The sequence below is a fragment of the Thunnus albacares genome, chromosome 6 (assembly GCF_914725855.1).
Source record: "Thunnus albacares chromosome 6, fThuAlb1.1, whole genome shotgun sequence".
NCBI classification, from domain to species: domain Eukaryota; kingdom Metazoa; phylum Chordata; class Actinopteri; order Scombriformes; family Scombridae; genus Thunnus; species Thunnus albacares.
In genome coordinates this window covers 11,528,846-11,546,334 of record NC_058111.1, presented here as the reverse complement: position 1 = coordinate 11,546,334, position 17,489 = coordinate 11,528,846, and the positions used below count along the sequence as shown (strand labels likewise).

Here is a 17,489-nt window from a genome sequence, read left to right as displayed (position 1 = left end):
ATTGTGGCCCATATTCAAAGAGTAATGGCTTCAGCTGAGCTCTGTTCAGGTGGTGCAGGAAGATTTTATAGGAGTGACTAGAACATACCAGAATGATACTAAATGAAACTTGGTGCTCAACACAGTGTCATCACTGCCCCTTACTACAAGTATCACTAATTGGCTATCCATAGTTAGAAACTAAAAATCTCTAGAGTGACCTCAGTAATTAGGCTCCTTTCCATAGGAAATGTTTATGTTTTTTTTTACTTCACTCTGAGAATTTTATTTTATCATGCCAAATAAAAAAGCCTCACAATGTAAAACAGCTGGCTATATATTTAAATTTATATTTAATTATAGATTGCCTATTTAAATTAATGCAGTGAACAGTGTAATGAATGTGTTGTGGTCATCATCACTGTCTATTTGTAAGGTATGCAGAAGCCTGAGCAAGCAAGCTAACTATGGCCTGCAAACAAAACCATGATGAAGGAGCCTGCAGAGAAGAAACACTTTTGTACATTGGATGAAAAGCAGTAATATTCTAAGTTGATAATAGCTGAATGCACCCTTTGATGTTGGAAGGATTTTCTTCCTAATTTGGTGGTGGTGGGCATGTGTCACTTTTAAGTGATTGTGCCATATGAAACTGCATTGTGAAGTTCATCTGAGGTTAGCATAAAGCTTCAGCAGCAGTCTGAGTTACCAAAATCTAGTAGGTTTGTGCTGGTAGACATTGGTAGGTTTACTGTCTGTGTTTGTCCTGGCACCAGACACAAGCAGCAACTACTATGGCTTGAAGCTGAAGCCAATGTGGAAGTACCTTAAAGTGCAATGCCAACGACAGCCGCTAGTTGCTGGCTCCAAAAAATCCCTGGCTCCAACTGAGTCCCATTCAAAAAGTATCAACTTCTCTCTAGAAGTACTAAGTCAATCACTTTTTTCAACAAGTCATTATTGCTAAATTTGTAACCTCTAATAAGTATGCTGGTGGTGATTTTGGAAATCATTGCTCCATTAACAAGATTTGAAGACTTACAGTAGGCTCAAGTGCACTTGCTTGGTGTTCCCAGTAAGGAAGCGTTTGGTCCGAGGTAGTGGGGCATGTTTCCAGAACACAAAGGGCAACATCCCGCACTCCTTTCTTGGAAGGTCCTGGCTCCAGAGAGAAAAGATGGCGCCGACCATAAGCAGTGGTCCAGCAGAGGACCTGCTCTATTGGGAGTCCCCACAACATCTGTTGGCAGGGACACTAGGTCAAGTGACCTCATACATAGCAGTGTTTACGATTGCGTCCCTGACGGAATGGGGGGGGCACCTGTCTCGGGAGAGCGATAGGTGGTGTGTGGCCTTCAGGAGAAAACCGACACATCAACCTCCTTGACCTTCAGGCGGTGCTCCTGGTTCTCCAACACTCCCTGAATCCGTTTCAGAGGAGACACATGTCAGTGAAAACAGACAACTGCACCACAGTTGCCTACATCAACAGACAGGGTGGAGTCCAGTCCACAGCCCTGTTGAAGATAGCGGAGAACCTGTTGGTTTGGCCCTCAGAACATCTTCTGTCTCCGAGAGCCCTCCATGTTCCAGGTCTGGTGAACAGGGGCGTCCTCATGTCAAGGGGTGGCCCTCTGCCAGATGAGTGAGTGCTGCAACCCGAGGTGGTGCAGCAGATTTGGAACCAGTTCAGGAGAGCAGTAGTGGACTTGTTTGCTAGTAGAAACAACACCCACTGCCCATTCTGGTTCTCCCTGATGCCACACAACGATCCACCCTTGGGGGTGGAAGCGTTTGCACACACGTCATGGCCTGAAAGGCTGCTTTACCGCTTTCCCCCTCTTTGTCTCATTCCCTCCCTGCTGGAGAGAGTGAGACAAGAGCGATTGTCGGTCATCCTGATAGCCACGAACTGCTGTTTGGTGCAGTGGTATGCAGAGATAGCTCAGATGTTGGTGCCCAGCCCTGGTCTATTCCCCAGGTGTGGGGGACTTTGTCCCAGGAAGTGGGCTCGATAGGCACACCGCCCATGTTAGGCCAACCTCTCAGCAGCAAGGGCGGGACAGACCTGTCTTCGCCCACCCCTTTGTGAAGCGTTTCCTGCAAGGGGCCAGGAGACAACGGTTGATGAGGTATGTGTCCATCCCCCAGTGGGAACTGCCTGTGGTGCTCTAGTGAGTGATCCCTATGAGCCTCTAGAGCACTCCTCTTTAATCCTTTAAAATCCACCGGGTAGCTGGCGACCCACTTAAGCCAGTTGTAGGTGGTAGCATCATGCAGTAATGAGTAAAAGCAGTTGGCACAATTTGGCCAATTGGAGATGATTGGAGAGGTTCGGGGACACCAGTGACAGCACAAACTAAAAACTCCTGACCTCCCGTGAGGTTAGGCCTAGAGGTCTGGTATTTTATACAGGTTGACAAGACATAGAAGGTATATGGTGTTCTGCATAGTTGTGGCATAAAGCATGTCCAAATTATTGTTATTTAAATATGACTCATGATAGACGAGGACCAAAAACACTTTTTTGAGCCTTATTTGAACTGATGTAATCTTGTTTGTGTTTTAGCCACATGCTAAACAAGCACATTTCCAGAAACTAGAAGATGTCACTTGTCAAATGAAGCCTAATACATGCATTGTGGCCTTACAGTTCTTCTGTTATAAGCTTTTCCATTTGGGTGTGCCAAATAGGTGAAAATTCTACAAAAAGGGTGGATGTTAAGGGGTTAAAGGCATTGTCATTCAAGACAGCTTTGCTACTTGTGCTGACTTCAGCTAAGAGAGTAAGCGAGTTGGGCACTCTGTTGGTTCACCCCAGCTGTTTGCTGCTTTGTGGTGACCACAGTGGTGCTACTCTCAGACCAAAACCCTCTTTTGTTCCTAAGAACATAAGGAACTCGTTTAGGTCAAAAACTATTCAGATAGAGGCATTTTGTCCTCCACCCCATGGGGACGCTAGGGAGGCTGTTATGTTGAATGTACAACCCCCTTTCGGCACACTGAACTGCTGTTTGTGTGCTATGGAGAAGGAGTGGCTGGTAAAGCCCTATCCAAGAAGCGCCTAGCTAGTTGGCTTTGTGAGTGCATCTCCCAAGCCTACAGTCAGGCAGGAAAAGGACCCCCCCACTGTGGTCTGAGCGCATTCCACGCGTGGTGTGGCAGCGTTTACAGCCTTGTTTGGTGGAGTGAGTGTCGAGGATATATGCATGGCGACATCCTGGTCTACGCCTTGTGCGACTCAGGACTTGTGAAAAGGGTTGTGTGTGTGTCAGCTGTGGTTCACCTGACCCCCCCCCCCCCCCGGGCAATTGTATGTCAGTATTCTCCTGTGATTCAAGATGACACGGGAAATGGGGTGTGCAGGGTCTTTGGTATATAACCTATGACCCCTGCGAGGTTGGGCCATTTTTTTTCACCCAGCTCTGGTCCATGTTAACTTGACTGGGTCGGGCCCCCTACTGCTTTGCTAAGCGACTGGGATTATAAAGCAGTAGGTGGGCCGCGGCACTGGCCAGGCTCAGTGCGGCAATCTGATGATATGGCATGGCAAGGCATACATTCATCGGACTCCGCCAACTGTACTCATGGAGTCCGGTAGAGGGCGGAGCCTGTGTGAGATAGAATGAAGGTTACGATATTGTTACCCTAGTTCTATAAGCACAGGCGGAGCCCTCCACACGTGGGACCCTACTGCTCCCACGCTGTCCACTGAAGTGGTTTTGGATGGTGCGCGGCAGCGAGACGCTGCTTATATAGGGTGCGGGATGCATGTAATCGGTAGGCATGTCCTGATTGGCAGGCTACGCACATGCAAATTTCAGTGAGTGTACGTGTGATTGAAGGAGAGTATTACCCATAGAGTCCAGTAGAGGGCTCTGCCTGTGCTTATAGAGCTAGGGTTACAATATCATAACCTTTGTTTCAGCAACATCTCCTATCATTTGTATGCTGAAGAAATCCATATTGACTGTCTGTATTGAACAACTGTTTAGATGCAATTAGGAACTGAATGGCAAATAATTTCCTGCAGTTAAATGCAGATAAAACTGAAGTCTTGATTATTGCTCCTGATCACCTTCATTCAGTGATCAGACAGAACCTTGGTGCCTTATCCTTGCTCTCGGTTTAGTCTGCGTAATCTTGGTGTGATTTTTGACCAATCCATGAGTTTTGATAGTAGCATGTGGTATTTTATGTTTTTACTTGTGTTTTATGCCTGCTTTTCTCCTGTGTGTTTAATTTGATGTTTATCTTTGATTTGTTTATTTATTGTTTTTTTTGTGTGCCTGTGAAGCACTTTGTGACTAGTGTCTGTGAAAAGTGCTATATAAATTAACTTTACTTCCTTCCTTACTTACTTATGTGCAAAATAGGCAGCATGAGAGTGTTTATTTTCAAGACAGTTTTCATTGTAACAAGTAAATGATATCTAAAACAATTCAGGGATGAAAGGCAGGAGATCATGTGAGTCAGTGTAATATACTGTTAGGAAATGTACAGGAAATGGGCTAGGAAAATGTAGTTGCAAACATGTTCATGAATAGCAAATGTAAACATCCCAAAAAATGTATGATTTTTAAAAGATTTTTTGTTGTTGTTGCAACAGGATCCATTGAATCATGTTTCCATAAAACAGTATCATAAATAAGGCTAGAAACAAATGCAAAACATGTTATTTTAATAGCGAAATACCATGACTTTAATTTGTCAAGCAAGATAAATCTGATGATTGTCTCTTATACAGGCCACAGAGAGCATAGTATTTCAGTGCATGAAAGAACATTTCATCCCTGAGGCCATAAATGAGAGGACTCAGACATCTCGGAGCAAGATAAAAAGTAATGTAGTTAAAGTATCTGATATTGATGAACAACATTAAATCAATCTGAAGTACAGCAGATTCTATGAAAGGGCACCACAGCTGGATGAGACAGAGGAGCAGCTGGAAAGCATGAAGAATCACTGTCCTGAGCCCTTTCCATGTTGACTTTTTGTTCTCTCCTGATGCAGCTTTGGCCACTTTCATTATTTTAACATAAGAGAAAACAATGGTAATGCACATGATCACGAAGTAGGATTGACTTATAGCTGACCTAAAATGACCATGCCAACTACGCAAGATGAACATCTCTGCAGAACATATTTTGTCATGGGTGTAGAACCTGTGGGTAGCAGATGCAAAGAAGAAGGAGTGAATAAAAATACAGGGTATAGAGCTGAGGCTGTGAATGATGAGGACGCATTGCAGAGCGCTGCGTGTGGAGCAGAGCTCTGCATGCTGCAGGGGCATGCAAATGGCCACAAAGCGCTCCAGAGTCATTGCTGTCAGAGTAACTGGTGTGACAAAAGTGTAAAGAACCACAAAAATAGACATAATGACACACATACCAATCTGCATGGTAAAACGAAAATAGCTCAAAATGAGCATTATATCAGATATGATTAATATCAAGCTATCAGACAGCAGTGTAACAGCAAATAAGATGTAGCGCATGGTTGTGTAGAAGAAATCCTTTGAAAAAAAGGTTACAATGAGCAACAAGTTGATGTAAAGGAAGATTACCACCAGAAGCTGCACTATAATGACCTGGCCATTGATCTGACGCTGCAAGTATGCACCACCAACCGATGAATTATTAGTCATACTAAAATATTTTAGGCACTACCAAAAGTTAACTGATGTATCTTATAATAACAATATCATATATGTTACATAAATCTTATTACATAAAGATAAATGTTAAGACCATTGTTCTTTGAAGTCATTAGATGCTATTACAGTACAGGTAAAAGACAAAAATCAAACCTTCCCCTCAGTAACATGTGGCTGTTCAATGTGGGCCACATTGTGGCCCATATTCAAAGAGTAATGGCTTCAGCTGAGCTCTGTTCAGGTGGTGCAGGAAGATTTTATAGGAGTGACAAGAACGTACCAGAATGATACCAAATGAAACTTGGTGCTCAACACAGTGTCATCACTGCCCCTTACTACTAGTATCACTAATTGGCTATCCATAGTTAGAAACTAAAAATCTCTAGAGTGACCTCAGTAATTAGGCTCCTTTCCATAGGAAATGTTTATGTTTTTTTACTTCACTTGGAGAATTTTATTTTATCATGCCAAATAAAAAAGCCTCACAATGTAAAACAGCTGGCTATATATTTACACATCTCAGCAGGCCTAACGGAATTATATATATTTAATTATAGATTGCCTATTTGAATTAATGCAGTGAACAGTGTGATGAATGTGTTGTGGTCATCATCACTGTCTATTTGTAAGGTACGCAGAAGCCTGAGCAAGCAAGCTAACTATGGCCTGCAAACAAAACCATGATGAAGGAGTCTCCAGAGAAAAAACACTTTTGTTCACTGGATGAAATGTATTAATATTCTATGTTGATAATAACTGAATGCACCCTTTGATGTTGGAAGGTTTTTTTCCTAATTTGGTGGTGGTGGGCATGTGTCACTCTTAAGTGATTGTGCAAAATGAAACTGCATTGTGAAGTGCATCTGAGGTTAACATAAAGCTTCAGCAGCAGTCTGAGTTACCAAAATCTAGTAGGTTTGTGCTGGTAGTCATTAGTAGGTTTACCATCTGTGTTTGTCCTGGCACCAGACACAAGCAGCAACTTCTATGGCTTGAGGCTGAAGCCAACGCGGAAGTACCTTAAAGTGCAATGCCACCAACAGCTGCTAGATGTTGGCTCCAAAAACTGGCTCCAACTGAGTCCCATTCAAAAAGCGTCAACTTCTCCCTGGAAATACTAAGTCAATTACTTTTTTCAACAAGTCATTATGGTCTCAATCACTATATGCGGGTCCTCTGATAAGTGTGCTAGTGGTGATTTTGGAAATCTTTGCTCTGTTAATAAGATTTGAAGACTTATAGTAACTTTGATATCTGCTGTGTGGGCGTTGCTGTTTGCTCACCTGCTGCTCTCCCTGGTTCTGGGGCTCAAGTGCACCGCTCGGTGTTCCCAGTAAGGTAGAGTTGGTCTGAAGTAGTGTGGCATGTTTCCAGAATGTGAAAGGCAAAACCCCACGCTCCTTACTTTGAAGGTCCTGGCTCCAAATAAAAAAGATGCCACCAACCATAAGCAGCAACTCTGTTCTAGCTTGGTAACCTTCATGTATAGTATAATCTTTACGGTTGTAGTCATTCTGCAGTCTACAGCCAAGTGAAACTATTGGTTGAGAGTTATTTTATGTCTGTAGTGGTAATGAAAAGGTTGGATGAGCCCAGCCTCACATCATACACTCTATTGCGGGCCTGTGAGGTCCATGATGGATGGAAAAATGTACCATTCATGTGTACCTCTTGCTATTTCTCTCTCAACCAGCTTGCAAACTTGCCATTGTGCATAGATTTTAATGATTTTAAATCATAACACATTTAAGTCTCTCATTTTACTACTCTTACACTTGTCCTCCTAGTATGTTGTACCAAAATGAATGAAATACATCAGGTCATGCTGAGTACACTGTCCAAAGATCTGTACATAGAGAGGATCTCTGCAAAAGCAAGTGATTTGTGTCAGTAGTGAGATGAGAGGGGTCTTTTAAGTGTACTGGTTCACCAATACACCAGGAATGTTATGTCAAGTTGTTTTCAAATGCAAAAGTAAATAATATCAAATTAAAAGCAATTTAGGGATGAAAAACAGAAAATTGTGTGGGTCAGTGTAATATACTCTTAGTAAATGTATAGGCTGGCACAATGTAATCACACACTTGTTCACGAATAGCAAATATAAACATCCCAAAATCATGTATGATTTTCTACCTTTTATTTTGTTGTTGCAACAGGATTCATTAAATCATGTTTCCATAAAACAGTATCATAAATAAGGCTAGAAACAAATGCAAAACATGTTATTTTAGTAGCAAAATATCATGACTTTAATTTGTCAAGCAAGATAAATCTGATGATTGTTTCTTATACAAGCCACAGAGAGCATAGTATTTCAGTGCATGAAAGAACATTTCATCCCTGAGGCCATAAATGAGAGGACTCAGACATCTCGGAGCAAGATAAAAAGTGATATAGGTAAAGTATCTGACACTGACAAACAATATTGAATCAATTTGAAGCACAGCAGATTCTATGAAAGGGCGCCACAGCTGAATGAGACAGAGGAGCAGCTGGAAAGCATGAAGAACCACTGTCCTGAGCCCTTTCCATGTTGACTTTTTGTTCTCTCCTGATGCAGCTTTGGCCACCTTCATTATTTTAACATAAGAGAAAACAATGGTAATGCACATGATCAAGAAGTAGAACTGACTTATAGCTGATCTAAAATGATCGTGCCAACTACGCAAGATGAACATCTCCACAGAACATATTTTGTCATGGGTGTAGAAACTGTGGGTAGCAGATGCAAAGAAGAAGGAGTGAACAAAAATAGATGGTATAGAGCTGAGGCCGTGAATGATGAGGATGCACTGCAGAGCGCTGTGTGTGGAGCAGAGCTCTGCATGTCGCAGGGGCATGCAAATGGCCACAAAGCGCTCCAGGGTCATCGCTGTCAAAGCAACTGGTGTGACAAAAGTGTAAAGAATCACAACAATAGACATAATGACACATATACCAATCTGCATGGTAAAACGAAAATAGGTCAAAATGAGCAGTATATCAGACATGATTAATAACAAGCTATCAGACAGCAGTGTAACAGCAAATAAGATGTAGCGCATGGTTGTGTAGAAGAAATCCTTTGAAAAAAAGGTTACAATGAGCAACAAGTTGATGTAAAGGAAGATTACCACCAGAAGCTGCACTATAATGACCTGGCCATAACGCTGCCAGTATGCACCACCAACCGATGAATCATTAGTCATACTAAAATATTATATGCACTACCAAAAGTTAACTGATGTATCTTATAATAACAATATCATATATGTCACATAAATCTTATTACATAAAAATAAATGTTAAGCCCATTGTTCTTTGAAGTCATTAGATGCTATTACAGTATAGGTAAAAGACAAAAATCAAACCTTCCCTTCAGTAACATGTGGCTGTTCAATGTGGGCCACATTGTGGCCCATATTCAAAGAGTAATGGCTTCAGCTGAGCTCTGTTCAGGTGGTGCAGGAAGATTTTATAGGAGTGACAAAAACATACCAGAATGATACTAAATGAAACTTGGTGCTCAACACAGTGTCATCACTGCCCCTTACTACTAGTATCACTAATTGGCTATCCATAGTTAGAAACTAAAAATCTCTAGAGTGACCTCAGTAATTAGGCTCCTTTCCATAGGAAATGTTTATGTTTTTTTACTTCACGCTGAGAATTTTATTTTATCATGCCAAATAAAAAAGCCTCACAATGTAAAACAGCTGGCTATATATTTACACATCTCAGCAGGCTTAATGGAATTATATATATTTAATTATAAATTGCCTGTTTAAATTAATGCAGTGAACAATGTAATGAATGTGTTGTGATAATCATCACTGTCTATTTGTAAGGTATGCAGAAGCCTGAGCAAGCAAGCTAACTATGGCCTGCAAACAAAACCATGATGAAGGAGCCTGCAGAGAAGAAACACTTTTGTACACTGGATGAAAAGCAGTAATATTCTATGTTGATAATAACTGAATGCACCCTCTGACGTTGGAAGGTTTTTTTCCTAATTTGGTGGTGGTGGGCATGTGTCACTCTTAAGTGATTGCGCAAAATGAAACTGCATTGTGAAGTTCATCTGAGGTTAACATAAAGCTTCAGCAGCAGTCTGAGTTACCAAAATCTGGTAGGTTTGTGCTGGTAGTCATTAGTAGGTTTACTGTCTGTGTTGTGTCCTGGCACCAGACACAAGTAGCAACTACTATGGCTTGAGGCTGAAGCCAACGCGGAAGTACCTTAAAGTGCAATGCCACCAACAGCCGCTAGATGTTGGCTCCAAAAACTGGCTCCAACTGAGTCCCATTCAAAAAGCGTCAACTTCTCCCTGGAAATACTAAGTCAATTACTTTTTTCAACAAGTCATTATGGTCTCAATCACTATATGCGGGTCCTCTGATAAGTGTGCTAGTGGTGATTTTGGAAATCATTGCTCTGTTAATAAGATTTGAAGACTTATAGTAACTTTGATATCTGCTGTGTGGGCGTTGCTGTTTGCTCACCTGCTGCTCTCCCTGGTTCTGGGGCTCAAGTGCACCGCTCGGTGTTCCCAGTAAGGTAGAGTTGGTCTGAAGTAGTGTGGCATGTTTCCAGAATGTGAAAGGCAAAACCCCACGCTCCTTACTTTGAAGGTCCTGGCTCCAAATAAAAAAGATGCCACCAACCATAAGCAGCAACTCTGTTCTAGCTTGGTAACCTTCATGTATAGTATAATCTTTACGGTTGTAGTCATTCTGCAGTCTACAGCCAAGTGAAACTATTGGTTGAGAGTTACTTTATGTCTGTAGTGGTAATGAAAAGGTTGGATGAGCCCAGCCTCACCTCATACACTCTATTGCGGGCCTGTGAGGTCCATGATGGATGGAAAAATGTACCATTCATGTGTACCTCTAGCTATTTCTCTCTCAACCAGCTTGCAAACTTGCCATTTTGCATGGATTTTAATGATTTTAAATCATAACACATTTAAGTCTCTCATTCTACTACTCTTACACTTGTACTCCTAGTATGTTGTACCAAAATGAATGAAATACATCAGATCATGCTGAGTACACTGTCCAAAGATCTGCACATAGAGAGGATCTCTGCAAAAGCAAGTGATTTGTGTCAGTAGTGAGATGAGAGGGGTCGTTTAAGTGTACTGGCTCACCAATATGCCAGGAATGTTATGTCAAGTTGTTTTCAAATGCTCCAACAGCCTATGTGATGAAGAGGCGGTTTCAATGCAATATTGCCTGCCTGGCAGTAAATGTAATAACACTTTCTGCTGTTGGACCTTTGTGAGAGAGGCACACTGTTAGAAAAAACAACTCAAAGAGCAGTGGATTCATAGAGCCAGAGGCTTCACTATAATGAAACACACACATGCAAAATAGGTAGCACAAGAGTGTTTATTTTCAAGACAGTTCTCATTGTAACAAGTAAATAATATCAAATTAAAAGCAATTTAGGGATGAAAAGCAGGAAATTGTGCAGGTCAGTGTAATATACTGTTAGTAAATGTACAGGCTGGAACAATGTAATCACACAGTTGTTCATGAATAGCAAATGCAAACATCCCAAAAACATGTATGATTTTCTATCATTTTTGTTGTTGCAACAGGATTCATTGAATCATGTTTCCATAAAACAGTATCATAAATAAGGCTAGAAACAAATGCAAAACATGTTATTTTAGTAGCAAAATACCATGACTTTAATTTGTCAAGCAAGATAAATCTGATGAGTGTTTCTTATACAAGCCACAGAGAGCATAGTATTTCAGTGCATGAAAGAACATTTCATCCCTGAGGCCATAAATGAGAGGACTCAGACATCTCGGAGCAAGATAAAAAGTAATGTAGGTAAAGTATCTGATATTGATGAACAAGATTAAATCAATCTGAAGTACAGCAGATTCTATGAGAGGGCGCCACAGCTGGATGAGACAGAGGAGCAGCTGGAAACCATGAAGAACCACTGTCCTGAGCCCTTTCCATGTTGACTTTTTGTTCTCTCCTGATGCAGCTTTGGCCACTTTCATTATTTTAACATAAGAGAAAACAATGGTAATGCACATGATCAAGAAGTAGAACTGACTTATAGCTGACCTAACATGACCGTGCCAACTACGCAAGATGAAAATCTCCACAGAACATATTTTGACATGGGTGTAGAAGCTGTGGGTAGCAGATGCAAAGAAGAAGGAGTGAATAAAAATACAGGGTATAGAGCTGAGGCCGTGAATGATGAGGATGCACTGCAGAGCGCTGCGTGTGGAGCAGAGCTCTGCATGCCGCAGGGGCATGCAAATGGCCACAAAGCGCTCCAGGGTCATTGCTGTTAGAGTAACTGGTGTGACAAAAGTGTAAAGAATCACAACAATAGACATAATGACACACATGCTAATCTGCATGGTAAAACGAAAATAGCTCAAAATGAGCATTATATCAGATATGATTAATATCAAACTATCAGACAGCAGTGTAACAGCAAATAAGATGTAGCGCATGGTTGTGTAGAAGAAATCCTTTGAAAAAAAGGTTACAATGAGCAACAAGTTGATATAAAGGAAGATTACCACCAGAAGCTGCACTATAATGACCTGGCCATTGATCTGACGCTGCAAGTATGCACCACCAACCGATGAATTATTAGTCATACCAAAATATTTTAGGCACTATCAAAACTTAACTGATGTATCTTATAATAACAATATCACATATATTGTTACATATCTCTTATTACATAAAGATAAATGTTAAGCCCATTGTTCTTTGAAGTCATTAGATGCTATTACAGTATAGGTAAAAGACAAAAATCAAACCTTCCCGTCAGTAACATGTGGCTGTTCAATGTGGGCCACATTGTGGCCCATATTCAAAGAGTAATGGCTTCAGCTGAGCTCTGTTAAGGTGGTGCAGGAAGATTTTATAGGAGTGACAAGAACGTACCAGAATGATACCAAATGAAACTTGGTGCTCAACACAGTGTCATCACTGCCCCTTACTACAAGTATCACTAATTGGCTATCCATAGTTAGAAACTAAAAATCTCTAGAGTGACCTCAGTAATTAGGCTCCTTTCCATAGGAAATGTTTATGTTTTTTTTTACTTCACGCTGAGAATTTTATTTTATCATGCCAAATAAAAAAGCCTCACAATGTAAAACAGCTGGCTATATATTTACACATCTCAGCAGGCCTAATGGAATTATATATATTTAATTATAGATTGCCTATTTAAATTAATGCAGTGAACAATGTAATGAATGTGTTGTGATAATCATCACTGTCTTTTTGTAAGATATGTAGAAGCCTGAGCAAGCAAGCTAACTATGGCCCACAAACAAAACAACAATGAAGGAGCCTCCAGAGAAGAAACATTTTTGTGCATCGGATGAAAAGCAGTAATATTCTATGTTGATAATAGCTGAACGTACCCTTTGATGTTGGAAGGATTTTTTCCTAATTTGGAGGTGGTGGGCATGTGTCACTTTTAAGTGATTGTGCCATATGAAACTGCATTGTGAAGTTCATCTGAGGTTAACATAAAGCTTCAGCAGCAGTCTGAGTTACCAAAATCTAGTAGGTTTGTGCTGGTAGACATTAATAGGTTTACTGTGTGTGTTTGTCCTGGCACCAGATACAAGCAGCAACTACTATGGCTTGAAGCTGAAGCCAATGTGGAAGTACCTTAAAGTGCAATGCCAACGACAGCCGCTAGTTGCTGGCTCCAAAAAATCCCTGGCTCCAACTGAGTCCCATTCAAAAAGTGTCAACTTCTCTCTAGAAATACTAAGTCAATCACGTTTTTCAACAAGTCATTATTGCTAAATTTGTAACCTCTAATTATACTGGCGTATAATTGCCCCCCCCTGGGCAATTATACGCCAGTATTCTCCTGTGATTCAAGATGACACGGGAAATGGGGTGTGCAGGGTCTTTGGTATATAACCTATGACCCCTGCGAGGTTAGGCCATTTTTTTTCACCCAGCTCTGGTCCATGTTAACTTGACTGGGTTTGGCCCCCTACTGCTTTGCTAAGCGGCTGGGATTATAAAGCAGTAGGTGGGCCGCGGCACTGGCCAGGCTCAGTGAGGCAGTCTGATGATATGGCATGGCAAGGCATACATTCATCGGACTCCGCCAACTGTACCCATGGAGTCCGGTAGAGGGCGGAGCCTGTGTGAGATAGAATGAAGGTTACGATATTGTTACCCTAGTTCTATAAGCACAGGCGGAGCCCTCCACACGTGGGACCCTACTGCTCCCAGGCTGTCCACTGAAGTGGTTCTGGATGGTGCGCGGCAGCGAGATGCTGCTTATATAGGGTGCGGGAGACATGTAATCGGTAGGCATGTCCTGATTGGCAGGCTACGCACATGCAAATTTCAGTGAGTGTGATTGAAGGAGAGTATTACCCATAGAGTCCAGTAGAGGGCTCTGCCTGTGCTTATAGAGCTAGGGTTACAATATCATAACCTTTGTTTCCGCAACATCTCCTATCATTTGTTTGCTGAAGAAATCCATATTGACTGTTTGTATTGAACAACTGTTTAGATGCAATTAGGAACTGAATGGCAAATAATTTCCTGCAGTTAAATGCAGATAAAACTGAAGTCTTGATTATTGCTCCTGATCACCTTCATTCAGTGATCAGACAGAACCTTGGTGCCTTATCCTTGCTCTCGGTTTAGTCTGCGTAATCTTGGTGTGATTTTTGACCAATCCATGAGTTTTGATGCTTATATTAGGACGCTGACAGACTAATATTTCTTTCATTTCAGTAACATAGCCAAAGGCAGGTATGTGAGCTGAATTGGAGATGCTAATACATGCTTTTACGTCTAAACTACTGTAATTCCCTTAATAAATCTTCCTTGGACCACTTACAAACTGTCTAAAATGTTGCTGCTAGGCTTTTAACATGATCCAACAGATTGTCACACATAACACCTATTTTTACCTTTCTACATGGCTTCCTGTTAATTTTAGAATTCATTTTAAAATCTTGGTGCTCACTTATAAAGCCCTGTATGGCCAGGCTCCACATTATATCGTGGACCTTCTGCACCCCCACACCACGAACCAAGCTCTTATGTCTTCTAACCAGGCTCCTAAGTGTCCCTCAAACACATTTTTAGACTCAAGGAGAGCATGCATTCCAGTTGGCAGCACCTAAGCTTTGGAATAGTCTCCCCTCTGTGGACTCTTTTAAAAAGCAGTTTTAAATGTATCTGTTCAGACAGGCATTTAGGTAGCATGTGGTATTTTATGTTTTTCCTTGTGTTTTATGCCTGCTTTTCTCCTGTGTGTTTAATTTGATGTTTATCTTTGATTTATTTATTTATTGTTTTTTTGTGTGTGCCTGTGAAGCACTTTGTGACTAGTGTCTGTGAAAGGTGCTATATAAATAAACTTTACTTCCTTCCTTCCTTACTTACTTATGTGCAAAATAGGCAGCATGAGAGTGTTTATTTTCAACACAGTTTTCATTGTAACAAGTAAATGATATCTAAAGCAATTCAGGGATGAAAGGCAGGAGATCATGTGAGTCAGTGTAATATACTGTTAGTAAATGTACAGGAAAGGGGCCGGGAAAATGTAGTTGCACACATGTTCATGAATAGCAAATGTAAACATCCCAAAAAATGTTTGTTTTTTTAATTATTTTTTGTGGTTGTTGCAACAGGATCCATTGAATCATGTTTCCATAAAACAGTATCATAAATAAGGCTAGAAACAAATGCAAAACACGTTATTTTAGTAGCAAAGTACCATGACTTTAATTTGTCAAGCAAGATAAATCTGATGATTGTTTCTTATACAGGCCACAGAGAGCATAGTATTTCAGTGCATAAAAGAACATTTCATCCCTGAGGCCATAAATGAGAGGACTCAGACATCTCGGAGCAAGATAAAAAGTAATGTAGTTAAAGTATCTGATATTGATGAACAACATTAAATCAATCTGAAGTACAGCAGATTCTATGAGAGGGCACCACAGCTGGATGAGACAGAGGAGCAGCTGGAAAGCATGAAGAACCACTGTCCTGAGCCCTTTCCATGTTGACTTTTTATTCTCTCCTGATGCAGCTTTGGCCACTTTCATTATTTTAACATAAGAGAAAACAATGGTGATGCACATGATCAAAAAGTAGGATTGACTTATAGCTGACCTAACATGATCGTGCCAACTACGCAAGATGAAAATCTCCACAGAACATATTTTGTTATGGGTGTAGAAGCTGTGGGTAGCAGATGCAAAGAAGAAGGAGTGAATAAAAATACAGGGTATAGAGCTGAGGCCATGAATGATGAGGATGCACTGCAGAGCGCTGCGTGTGGAGCAGAGCTCTGCATGCCGCAGGGGCATGCAAATGGCCACAAAGCGCTCCAGGGTCATTGCTGTCAGAGTAACTGGTGTGACAAAAGTGTAAAGAACCACAACAATAGACATAATGACACATATACCAATCTGCATGGTAAAACGAAAATAGCTCAAAATGAGCATTATATCAGATATGATTAATATCAAGCTATCAGACAGCAGTGTAACAGCAAATAAGATGTAGCGCATGGTTGTGTAGAAGAAATCCTTTGAAAAAAAGGTTACAATGAGCAACAAGTTGATGTAAAGGAAGATTACCACCAGAAGCTGCACTATAATGACCTGGCCATTGATCTGACGCTGCAAGTATGCACCACCAACCGATGAATTATTAGTCATACTAATAATAACAATATCATATATGTTACATATCTCTTATTACATAAAGATAAATGTTAAGCCCATTGTTCTTTGAAGTCATTAGATGCTATAACAGTATAGGTAAAAGACAAAAATCAAACCTTCCCTTCAGTAACATGTGGCTGTTGAATGTGGGCCACATTGTGGCCCATATTCAAAGAGTAATGGCTTCAGTTGAGCTCTGTTCAGGTGGTGCAGGAAGATTTTATAGGAGTGACTAGAACATACCAGAATGATACTAAATGAAACTTGGTGCTCAACACAGTGTCATCACTGCCCCTTACTACTAGTATCACTAATTGGCTATCCATAGTTAGAAACTAAAAGTCTCTAGAGTGACCTCAGTAATTAGGCTCCTTTCCATAGGAAATGTTTATGTTTTTTTTTACCTCACCCTAAGAATTGTATTTTATCATGCCAAATAAAAAAGCCTCACAATGTAAAACAGCTGGCTATATATTTACACATCTCAGCAGGCCTAATGGAATTATATATATTTAATTATAGATTGCCTATTTAAATTAATGCAGTGAACAATGTAATGAATGGGTTGTGATAATCATCACTGTCTATTTGTAAGGTATGCAGAAGCCTGAGCAAGCAAGCTAACTATGGCCTGCAAACAAAACCATGATGAAGGAGCCTGCAGAGAAGAAACACTTTTGTACATTGGATGAAAAGCATGAATATTCTATGTTGATAATAGCTGAACGTACCCTTTGATGTTGGAAGGTTTTTTTCCTAATTTGGTGGTGGTGGGCATGTGTCACTCTTAAGTGATTGCACAAATGAAACTGCATTGTGAAGTTCATCTGAGGTTAACATAAAGCTTCAGCAGCAGTCTGAGTTACCAAAATCTAGTAGGTTTGTGCTGGTAGTCATTAGTAGGTTTACTGTCTGTGTTGTGTCCTGGCACCAGACACAAGTAGCAACTACTATGGCTTGAGGCTGAAGCCAACGCGAAAGTACCTTAAAGTGCAATGCCACCAACAGCCGCTGGATGTTGGCTCCAAAATCTCCCTGGCTCCAACTGAGTCCCATTCAAAAAGCGTCAACTTCTCCCTGGAAATACTAAGTCAATTACTTTTTTCAACAAGTCATTATGGTCTCAATCACTATATGCCGGTCCTCTAATAAGTG

General features: G+C 40.9%; 4 protein-coding genes across 4 annotated transcripts; all 4 read right to left on the bottom strand.

Moving 5' to 3' along the window:
- Positions 1–4,681: 4,681 nt before the first annotated feature.
- LOC122984248 (odorant receptor 131-2-like) lies at positions 4,682–5,626 on the bottom strand. Its single transcript, XM_044354584.1, has one exon. It carries the CDS (start codon positions 5,624–5,626, stop codon positions 4,682–4,684), a length of 945 nt encoding a protein of 314 aa, XP_044210519.1.
- A 2,261-nt stretch (positions 5,627–7,887) lies between these two features.
- On the bottom strand, positions 7,888–8,826 carry LOC122984247 (odorant receptor 131-2-like). The gene has a single exon (XM_044354583.1). The coding sequence runs from the start codon at positions 8,824–8,826 to the stop codon at positions 7,888–7,890; it is 939 nt and encodes a 312-aa protein (XP_044210518.1).
- Positions 8,827–11,312: 2,486 nt separating this feature from the next.
- Positions 11,313–12,257, bottom strand: LOC122984246 (odorant receptor 131-2-like). Its single transcript, XM_044354582.1, has one exon. The coding sequence runs from the start codon at positions 12,255–12,257 to the stop codon at positions 11,313–11,315; it is 945 nt and encodes a 314-aa protein (XP_044210517.1).
- A 3,126-nt stretch (positions 12,258–15,383) lies between these two features.
- Positions 15,384–16,328, bottom strand: LOC122984244 (odorant receptor 131-2-like). The gene has a single exon (XM_044354578.1). It carries the CDS (start codon positions 16,326–16,328, stop codon positions 15,384–15,386), a length of 945 nt encoding a protein of 314 aa, XP_044210513.1.
- Positions 16,329–17,489: the final 1,161 nt, after the last annotated feature.

Bases quoted from the DNA above. Each gene is read 5' to 3' on its own strand.
- LOC122984248 (XM_044354584.1), bottom strand. From the start codon at position 5,626: ATGACTAATAATTCATCGGTTGGTGGTGCATACTTGCAGCGTCAGATC.
- LOC122984247 (XM_044354583.1), bottom strand. From the start codon at position 8,826: ATGACTAATGATTCATCGGTTGGTGGTGCATACTGGCAGCGTTATGGC.
- LOC122984246 (XM_044354582.1), bottom strand. From the start codon at position 12,257: ATGACTAATAATTCATCGGTTGGTGGTGCATACTTGCAGCGTCAGATC.
- LOC122984244 (XM_044354578.1), bottom strand. From the start codon at position 16,328: ATGACTAATAATTCATCGGTTGGTGGTGCATACTTGCAGCGTCAGATC.